Raw genomic sequence first — 11,023 nt, 5'->3', positions numbered from 1 at the left:
AGCGTACTCTTGATAATTTTATAAATTTATTTAAATTATATTATTTAATTAATTTTATTTTTTGTGAAAGAAAAATGTAAAGAGATATAGACATGAGAGAGAAAAAAGAGAAAAAGATAAAAAAAAAAGAAAAAGAGAGAGTTTCTTAATTTTAAAAAAATATTTTATTTTAATTGTAATAAAAAAAATATATTGTGACACATTTTGGTTTGTTAAATTAGTAATATAAATATATAAATTATAAGAGAATAGAGAAAGAGAGATTATTAATTTTGGATAAAAATATTTTATTTTAATTTTAATGAGAGTATTATGTAACATATTTTGGTTATTAAATTAATATAGTTATATATCAATATTTTAGTTTTAATTTAATTTTATGTTTTTAACTATAATTAGAGAATATCATGTTACACATTTTAATTGTCAATTTATAGTTAGTCATTAGTATATAATGATATATAAGAGAGATAGAGTAGATAAAACTATGAAAGAATGAGTGGGATACAAAAAAAAGAGAAAGAGAGAATGTTAATTGTATGATATTTTTCTCCTTTTTTTTGTACATATCTTTTCAGAAATATTACGTTTTCTTTTTTATTTTTTTCAAAATTTTTTGTGTGTTTTTTTTATTTTTGAGATTTTTTATTTTATTTAATACGGCTAAAAATATTATAAAAATAAAAGATAAAACAAAAAAATTAAACAAAAATCTAAGCATGCGTAGATAAATAAGAATTTATCTGCTACCTGTTACTGATATAGTGATATTAAATAATAAAGAAAGTATAAAACCAGTAACAAGGAATAAAGGAATAGTTCGATAGTTAATTTTTTAATAGATCTTTACAGAATATGTGTTTAGCAACTTAAGTTATCGAAAAATTTATTTTTGTTAGATCTTTAAAAAATCTATTCTTGATAACTTAGATAAAGGGATGAAATTAAAAAAACTAATATTAAAAATTACCTTATAATTATAATTAATCCATCAATTTTTTATGCAATAAACAATGCAAAACAAATTTAAAAAAGAGATCAATCGAATAAAAAATTTAAATTTAAATTAAGCACACTAGACTTAAGTATTAATTTGTGAGCTTAGGAGCAAAAAAATTTAAAAAATATTAAGTGAATAAATTATTTTTGTAACTAAATCTAGTTACGTTTTTTTTTCTTTGTATTTCTTTTCATTTTTTATGTCTTTTCAATTAAACTTTTTAGTTGTCAATTCTTAAATTATTAAACCAACTTAAATAACTTGACCAGGTAGCATAACCAACAAATTTCATAACTTGATCAAATACATATTAACAACGTGTTTATTTTTTTTGGGACAAAACACACAAAACAATTTGCTTTACAAAACTTGTTCATTTTGTTTTTCGGTCCGGATTGGCTTATTGTAGACTCTATTATTTCAAACGGTAGTGGATATTTTGAAGTAAAGTTGAGATTGGGATTTTGGGCTTTGAACTTTTTTCGGGCCATCTTTCTCGAGTTAAAAGTATAATGAATCATATTTCAGCTTTTTCGTGTTTGTGTTCATTTCCATGTTTGTATGTTCGTCAATAAAATTGAAAAAAAAAGAAAAGAAAAGTAGTGATATGTGTAAAAAAAAAAAATTGAATCTTTTAAAATTTAGATTTTATTTTAGATATTTATAAATAATTTTTCACTTTTTTTATTTTATAAGTAAAATTTAAAAAAAATATAAAAAAATATTTAAAAATAAAAAATCATATTTTATTCTCTCAAGTAAAAATTTAAAATTTAGAAGATTTAAATTTATGTGTAAAGTGTAAACCACTAACCCAATAATTTAAGTGTGTAACTAACTACTAACATTATTACATGAACCGATTATTACTATATTGCAGTAAGATGTAAGGTTGTGGTTGATTATGAGAATAAAATAATACAAAATATTGAAAATAAAACACTATAGATAGAGACACAAAAATTAATGTTTTTATATTTTATTTTGTGATAAACTAAAATAAATTATAAAAATATAATTTACTATTTTTTTTCATACAAAAATTAAAAAAATATAATAATAAAAAATATAATTATAAAAAATTAATAAAAATATAAATTATATCTCTGGTTAGATTCAACTACATATAATTATAATAATACAACCACATCTATCTTTACTCTTAATTTTCTACTTCACTTTTTTTTTTAATTTTCTTTTTAAATACAAACTCAACACGACAAAGGTGGGCTTTCTTTTTGGGTTAGAATCATAGACTGCAAATCAATTAACCAGCTTCAAAATTAAGTTAGGTTGGTCTAGTGGTTAGCTCACTAGTCCACTTAAACAAGTGTTGGAGGTTCGAATCCCGCCTTGTGCATGCAGCAACTCAAACACTAACCAGTTTCAAGTTTCAACTTTCAACCAAACTAGTGCGATGTCTAGATTCACATCTTAGTATCTTACACATGCTGATGACATGCAAAACAGCACAAGGACAAGGCATCTAGCTTGTGCAGAAACGTGTTTCTTTCCTTGTGTGTTGTATCCCATTAAGTGTAGATCATTTATTCTGTGACATATATTATAGTAGTAAGATAGATTACTCCGATACTAGTACTATTAACTAGCACCAAAAAGAGAGGTACTATAAGATAAAGGTTATTCGAATTCGAATAATTACTTATCTTAAACATACATGGGAATTGAAATTAAAGTTGTGTGTCTTTTCTTCTTAACAACTTAGAGCCGGCAATTCGGTGGAGTCAAACTTCGTATTTTCCAACTCAAAATTATCGGACAATACTAGAGTTATTAGATGTTGAGTCTATCACGGCGTTCACAAGTTTGACAAAAGATGTAAATCTAATCTAAATTATACTACTATAACGAAAGGTAAATAAATTTAAAAAGTATATTAGAATATTGATGCCAAATATGACTAGTTGATTACTTGATTTAAACAAATAAATTAAACAATTATAAAAACTATAAAAATTTGATCTTTATAGGTTATGTTAGGTAAGCAATATTTTCTGGAAAAATATAAACAACCACCAATCAAATAAAAATATACTACACTTTCAAATTACTCATCTAAATTTTAATATTAGAATAATTATTCGCACATTTAGTGAAATTAACATCCAATATATCCATTATTTACATTGTTTTATATATGTATTATCGTCTTGGGATTATAGTCTAATTGCGAGTTGTTACTACTTGTTATGAGTTAACTGACCAATAACAGTACCTTCCGTTTAACATTGTTGGGATTGAACATTGTTGTGTATTTCATGTGTCATCCGGGAATTATTAACTATTAGTCTTGTTCCTACGTGAATATGGATATTTTAAGGTATAGCTGGTTTCGCTGGTGTTCTAATCTTGGAACAAGAGCGTGGAACATCATCTGCTTGTTAGAGAGGCGGTGTTGGACACCTACAAAGGTACTCCAACGCTCAAGTAAATAAGAGTGTGAGAGTATTTAGAGTAAAACGGAATGAATTGCGTACCTGTGGCTTAGTAGCTCACTAGTATATATTGAGTTATTCTAAAGTGGTTATTCGTATCATTGTTGCTAGTTTTACGGAGTCTTTTGTTAATGCTCCAATATTTAAGATTCTGATGGTTTGGTTGGAGAGATTTTCGGAGGTTTATCTCTTATAACAGTTTTTGATTCCGAGCTTGGCTGGGTTAGGTCGGTTTTGGAGTTAACGGATCATAGCTCCCAAGCTAGACCTGTTTTGAGGAACTGAGCTATAACAGGTTGAGCTTCAGAGGTATAACTCGAAATAGGAGAAAGTTAAAGCCCCAAAGTTCAACTTGGTTTTTGCAAATTTTGAAAAATAGGAAAACGCTTGGGTTTTTCGCGGTAATTTATCCCGAGTTATTTTGAAGAGAGAGAGGGTTTTGGAAAAGACAGGTTCATTTAATGCTCGTTGGGTATTGAAACTGTGATAAATGTTGACCGTTGATTTGTAGTGTGTTTTTTTCATCAACGGATAGGGTTTGTTGTGATGTTCTATCTTGCTGAAGGTGTGGATAATGGGTTAGTGGGTGGTTTTTACTAGACTCTTTGAGTACTCGTTTTTGTGTTTTTACATCTCCTGTGTTTTTGCTGAAGATGAGTAAGAAATATTAGTTACTCTTGCTTAGTTTCTGTTTGCATTATTGCTTTCACTTTGTTTTTGAGATGGAGAAAGGGAAAAAGGTTGTGGTAGGGAGGTTCGCTAGGGGTCGGGGTAAGAAGGAAGTTTCGGAGTGGGATCCAAATTATCCCTCCGCGTGGGTGACTGAGTCGGTGAAAGAGTATGCTTCTGTTTTTTATGATGATCGCAGTTTATCTCAGTTAGGTTTAACATCTTCGTGGGTTAGGAAAGGTGGCGGTATCAGTTTGAAATTTTTGTCTTGCAATGCTGATGATCGCGTATACCATCGTGGTGAGGGGTTTGAGTTTTTCTTTATTTATAGTTACGTTTTTGTGAACTTAAGTTTTAGGTTTCCCTTTACTGAGTTTGAATGTGGAGTGTTGATGTAATTTAAATGCGCGCCCTCTCAATTGCACTCGAACTCGTGGGCTTTTGTTAGGGCGTTTGAGGTTTTAATGGAATATCTCGAGTTCGAACCGTCGCTGGAGGTGTTTTTTGCTCTCTTTCAGTGTAAGGGTGTGAAAAGGGGTGGGTGGTTGAACTTTGCCAGTGCTCCTGGACAAGCTATATTTAGCTTGTATAAGTCGTCTTATAAGGGGTTTAAATCAATGTTTCAGAAGGTTGGTGTTGCTGAGGATGAGTTTTCCTTTATTTTAGTGTCCTAGACCTAGGTAGATATTGGGAATGGATGAGATGGAATATAAAAATTAAATAGTGGTAGAATTTTTGCTTAACAGTATTTTCTCTTCCGGTTTGTTGTCTGTTATGGAGCTTCTTGAGTGGGAGTCTGATAAAGATGCTGTTTCAGAGTATATAGGTAAAGATTTTGTTTGGACTTGCCTACTTTGTTTTATGGTTTTTGATATGACCCTTATATTTGTATTTTGCAGTTGAGAAGGCTTCAAAAGTGACATCGAGTAGTTTGAAGGTGTTCTTTCGATCGAAGAACGTGGATAGAGAAGGGTCTAGTAGTCATGCGAAGGCTGAGAAATGAATTGAAGGTAATCAACCCTCTCCTACTAAGAAGGTAAGTTATAAACGAAAAAGGCGAGATAACAAGAAAGAAAAGATGGTGGGTTTGGCTGATGACAAAATTGGTGGGAAGGAGGTCGACTTGGACCAGGTGAAGAAGTTTACGAAAAATCAAGGCATTGCATGGTTATAAGGGAGATGAGGATCTCACCTTATTGTGGAGCGAACACTTTCCTCTATTGATGGTTGCTGATGAATATTGTCAAAGTCCTGCTGATGTCAAATTGGTTCAAGAGGTTGGTGATATTAGCGTTTGTCAGTATCTTCAGGTATAATATATTTGCTTGTTGTCCCTTTGCAATGTTATCTTGTGTTGGTTTGATTTGATTGTTTGTTATTTCAGGTGATGGGAGCTCGGTTGATGTCTCTCGGCCGAAATTAAGAGTTAAAATAGGCTAGGAATTCGTTTGACAAAGCTACTGTGGACCAGCTGATGCGGGATAATTTGGATAAAGGGAACAAACTTCGCACTGCTTTGGACTTGGTGGACTCTTTGCAAGGAAAGTTAACTGCTGCTGAAAATGTCAGAAAGAAGTTTGATGAGGAAAAAACCGCTTTGAAAGCAGGCTGGCTGTACTGGTGGCCGAGAAGAAAGAGCTCGAGACTGGCAATGAAGACCATGGCCTCAAGATGTTTGCTGCTGGTTTTGAGAGGGATGTTGAGCAAGCGAAATTTCTGGCGTCTGCTACTGATTTATCTGCAATGGATTCGTGCAAGATTGTTGTTGGTGAGGAGTTAGTTGATGATGATGAGGATTGTGTTGAGGGGGAGGGTGAGAACCCAAATGTTTAGTTATTTTTTTGTAGTAGACTATTATTGTTGCGTATGTGTTTTGGAACTTCTGGCTTATAGCCATTAATTGTGTTTGATGTAGTTTTTGTTTGGACTGTTGGCTTGTAGTACTTAGCCAAAAGAATTTGGTAGTTTAAAATATGATCGCATGTTTAAATTATATGTTTGGTTTTGTGAAAAATCTTTTTGAATACTCATACTTTGAGTTAGTATTATTTGTTGGTAGTACTCGGCCGAGTAGGATAGAGACTTTATTATGGAAATTAGGTTATGTATGTTGTATCGTAGGATGATAACTGAAAAAGTGCGGGGTGGTGTGCCTCATTAAAACCTCTCCAGCAAAACCCTCTTTAGGGATGAAATCTGGTAGTAAGAAAAAGAGTGCATCACGATGCCCGATTTATAGACTAACTGAAATAAATTCTTAAAGAAGATATGTTCCAATTATTTGGTAGGATAGTTCCATTAAGTCTTTATAGTTTGTAGGCTCCTTTGCTGATGACTTTATGAATCCGGAGTGGGACTTCCCAATTGGCGCTTAGCTTGCCGTGTCCTGGTGATTTTCGTACATCCTTTATTCTCCCGAGGACGAGGTCGCCTTCTGAGAATGTCCTCGGTTTGAGTTTCTTGTTGTATTTCTGAGTTACAGCTCGCTTTGCGGTGAGTTTTTGTAGTGTTAACTTGTTTCAGTTTTCTTCAATGAGGTCAAGCTCACTTTTTCTGTTTTCAATATTGTCATTTTCATTAATACTTGTAGTTCTGGGACTTTGTATAGAGATCTCAACAGGTATCACAGCATCACATCCGTATACCAGCCTAAAAGGAGTTTCCTTTGTTGATGATTGTTCTGTTGTGTTATAGCTCCATAGCACTTCTGAGACGAGCTCGGCCCATTCCCATTTGGAGTCTTCAAGTTTTTTTTCTGAGACTCTGTAAAATGATCTTATTGGCAGCCTCAGCTAAACCTTTAGTTTGTGGATGTTCTACAGATGAGAACTGTTGAACTATTTTGAAATTTTGTAAGAAGGTTGTGAATGTTTGATCTATGAATTGTCTACCATTATCAGTTATAATGGAGTGAGGAATACCAAATCGGCAGAGTATGTTTTTTCATACAAAAAAAAATCATTTTTTCGGAAGTTATTTTTGCCAATGGTATTGCTTCTATCCATTTTGTAAAATAATCAATAGCAACAATTAAAAATTTGACCTGGCCTGGTGTGGGTGAGAAAGGTCCGAGGATGTCCATCCCCCATTTATTGAATGGCCAGCTTACCTCGGACGAGTGTAACTGCTCGGCTGGATTGTGAATGACTGGTGCGTCACATTAGCAGTGGTCACAATGTTTGACCTTATACATACAGTCTTGTTGCAACATTGGCCAGTAGTAACCTGCTTAGAGTATTTTGGAAGCTAAGCTTTGTCCTCCTATGCGTGTTGCACAAACACCTTCGTGGACTTCGTCCATTGCTAATTTAGCTTCTGCCGTGTTTAGGCATTTTAGAAGAGGTCTTGTAAAGCCTCACTTGTATAGTTCGGCGCCGAGTAATGTGTAAAAGCTGGCTCTTCTTTTGAATTTTCTTTTGTTTTGGACGTTATCAGGTATGTGACCTGTTTGTAGGTAGCATATGAAAGGTCGTCGCCAATCTTCTTCCTATGAATACTCGAAATTGTTGTTAGCAAAACACTAGGTTCATTAAGCGTTAGTTGAGATAATATAGGTGTTTTAGTTTGACTTCTGGTTATTGCTAATTTTTAGAGGATATCTACTCTATCATTTTGTTCCCGAGGTATATGGAAAATTTTAAATTTGTGGAAGCCGTTGACAAGATTATTAACAATAGCATTATACCTTTCTAATAGTGGATCTTTTACCTGAAAATTACCTGTTACCTGTTGAACCACAAGTAAGGAGTCACATTTGACGCGCAGTTGTGTTACGCCTATTGCATGGGCTAGCTTCAGTCCTGCTATGAGTGCTTCATACTCTACTTGATTGTTGCTCGTGTGGAAAGTTAATTGTAGAGACTGTTCCAAAGCTGTGTCATGTTCGTCCCCAAGCAGAATTTCTGCTCCTGAGCCCTTGTTGTTTGAAACTCCGTCGACGTATAATGTCCATGCCTTCTCTATGGGATTAGATTCTTCTGAGGTGAGTTCTGCGATGAAATCGGCCAGCACTTGAGATTTTATTGCTCCTCAGCTTTGGTACTGAATATCGTACTCAGATAGTTCAATTGACCATTTAATCTGTCTTCCAGCCAGTTCGGGCTTAGTCAGGATTTGCCGAAGGGGTTGTTCTGTTTTGACGAAGATGGTATGACTTTGGAAGTAGTGTCGCAAACATCTTGCCGTTGTCACTAAGGCCAGGGCATGATTTTCTAGTTTTGGATATCTGACTTCGGCATGTTGGAGGGATTTGCTGACAAAATATACTGGGTGTTGTTGTTTTTCTATTTCTGTTACCAAGACAGAACTGATAACATGGTTGGTAACAAATAAGTATAGATATAATGGTTTACCGGTCTCTGGTGTTTGGAGTATAGGTGGTTTCCATAGTATTGTCTTAAGCTCAGTGAATGCTTTATCGCATTCCTCGGTCCACTCAAATCTTTCTTGTTTTCTTAGTGTCTTGAAGAAGTGTTGTAATCGATGTGCTAAACGAGGTAAAAATCTTACTAGTGCTACTAGCCGATCAGTTTGTTATTGAACTTTTTTTTACTATCTTTGGACTTCTCATGTTCAGAATTGCTTGGTATTTTTCGGAATTAATTTCGATACTTTGGCAGGTGAGCATGAAGCCGAAGAATTTTTCACTTTGTACTCTAAATCCAAGCAAAACTTGAAAGACCATAGCAGCAAGACAATTATTTTTAACACCACAATTTGCTATAGACCGAGATTTATATATAATTATTTTTATGTAAAATTAATAATTAAAAATAGTTAAATAATTTAATAAATTTGATTAGATTATAATTTAATAATTTTTAATTATAAATTTTATATATAAAAATAATTATATGTGAATTTTTAGTGTATATACTACCAAATACATTTAGGCTTTTCTCTCTGCATACAAAATTTAGAATGTCAGTAGCAAAATCTTTAAAATTAACTTCACTGTGAGCATGAACCTATCTCTTGGATAATTGAAGAAACAAATTATTGATATAAAATGAATTATATGATTCCAACATTGTTTTTTCTACAAATGTACATTTTTTTGTTTTTTATTTTGTTTTTAAAGATTCCAAAAAAAAAATACATCAAAGACAACATCAAATATTGTGATTTTCATGCAAAAAGATGGTTAAATTAGGATTCACGTTAATTACAACAGTAATTAGAGCATTTAGCATGGTTTAATATGAGTAGTTTTAGTGTCATAACTCAATCTTAGTGCTAATGGCAACTCGATTTTCCTCAGAACCTTAATCAAATCCACGCACATGCTCCTCACGTGACCCTCACATCCTCTCTGCATAACCAAAAGCACCACTGCGACGCCGTTTCGCTTCGCCACCTCATCCCTCACCTTTTCGTTACCGCAAAGGCAGCACAGGCTCCACAGCACCGCCACCGCGTCCTCCGTCGCCGCCTTTCCCGCCTTTGCCAGTCTCTCCACAACTGCCGCAGCGCATGAAAGATCTCCGCCCATCGCTGCCCTACCATCAGCGCACGTCGCCACCACCGCCAGCATTTTCAGGCACTTCTCCGCCATGGAACTGCTGGAGGCGCCGCTCTGCAGCGTCTTCGACAAGGCCTTGACGATTTCGGAACGAACAAGCTCGGCTTTCGCAGACTGAGTCACCGAAACCGAAGCCAAAAGCGACAAAACGGCGCCGTTTAGCTCCTCAGTTCCGTCGTACAGAAGCTTTACGAGCTGTGACAATAAGCCTCGCGTTTCTGCGATCCACCGCTTGGATTGAAAATCGCCTGCGAGAAATTCCAAAACTCTAACCGATGCGACCTTCGATTTCGCAGATCCATTCTCAAGAGCAAAAGCGATCGCTGCTAAGCAATCTTCGCGACAATCGAGTATAGACCGTCGGATCCTCTCTACGCCACCGGAATCGGAGCTCCCGTTCTCCCTGAGAACCAAATCCAGAACCGCGATCACGTTTTCCAAAGCTTCAATCCGCGACCTGCTTCCGGCGAGGGCGCGAGTGATGGCGGAATCGAATCCTGGGAAGCTCACCAGGACACGGCGGTTTTCGGCGGAGAATCTTGAAAATTCGGCGAGCTCAGAGAGCGAAGCGGCAAAATCCTCGGCGTCGGTTTGAATTCCGGCGAGGAGAGCGCGGAGGCGGTCGCTTGCGGCGGAGATCCGTGTCTCCAATGGCGATGAAGGTTCTCCGGCAGCGGAGAGGAGCCATAGGCGGATGAGGCGGTGGAGTGTAAGGTTTGGGATGAAGTCCTTGGAAGGGAGGACCTGCATGGTGGCAGGACACGTGTCATGACCAGATTCGAGCCAGCGCTGGATGCTGGACCGATCGTATGTGACGCCGGTGCATAGGCTTACGGGAGACCTCATCACATCCATCGAAATTGGGCATCGGAATAAACTCGGAACAGTGACGTATAGCTTATCTCTTACCTTTGCCATTGCTTCCTTTTTCTTCTCTTCGTTCTTCTTTATCTCTATTGTTCTTGTTCTTGTTTTTCTTCACACACACAAACACCAAAACCCGCACGCACACACTAGAGATAACGAGCAGTGTTACGTTTAAAAGGAGAAGAAAATTCAATTAAGAATAAGATATCAATCATTAATTATATTATGAAGAAGGTGACTAGTGCCTAATGGTAGTGGTTTTGATGATATGGTCTTTGGTCAAAGTTTACTTAGCTGGAAGACGTGTCAGAGGTGAGGAGGGGACTATAATATCAATATTTATTGTATTATATATTCAATATGAAAAGGACACCTTTCTTTGTTTGACCCATCAAAACCATAATAATATTTTGAGAAATTGAGGTGAGATTTTGGACTTTACTAACTTTTTTGTTTCACTTGCATGACCACAAAACACCCGCTCTATATTAGTGTTACATCGCTTGCTCG

The 11,023-nt window shown here is 35.3% G+C and overlaps 1 protein-coding gene across 1 annotated transcript; it reads right to left on the bottom strand.

The window, feature by feature from the left end:
• Positions 1 to 9,249: 9,249 nt before the first annotated feature.
• LOC107491069 (U-box domain-containing protein 28) lies at positions 9,250 to 10,735 on the bottom strand. The gene has a single exon (XM_016111836.3). It carries the CDS (start codon positions 10,562 to 10,564, stop codon positions 9,311 to 9,313), a length of 1,254 nt encoding a protein of 417 aa, XP_015967322.1. The 5' UTR covers positions 10,565 to 10,735; the 3' UTR covers positions 9,250 to 9,310.
• Positions 10,736 to 11,023: the final 288 nt, after the last annotated feature.

Source organism: Arachis duranensis, chromosome 5 (genome assembly GCF_000817695.3).
Source record: "Arachis duranensis cultivar V14167 chromosome 5, aradu.V14167.gnm2.J7QH, whole genome shotgun sequence".
Classification (NCBI taxonomy): Eukaryota; Viridiplantae; Streptophyta; class Magnoliopsida; order Fabales; family Fabaceae; genus Arachis; species Arachis duranensis.
The sequence above is the reverse complement of the archived record's forward strand: the minus strand, read 5'-3'. Positions and strand labels throughout refer to the sequence as shown.

Excerpts from the sequence above, each read along its gene's own strand:
- LOC107491069 (XM_016111836.3), bottom strand. The coding sequence starts at position 10,564 with ATGGCAAAGGTAAGAGATAAGCTATACGTCACTGTTCCGAGTTTATTC.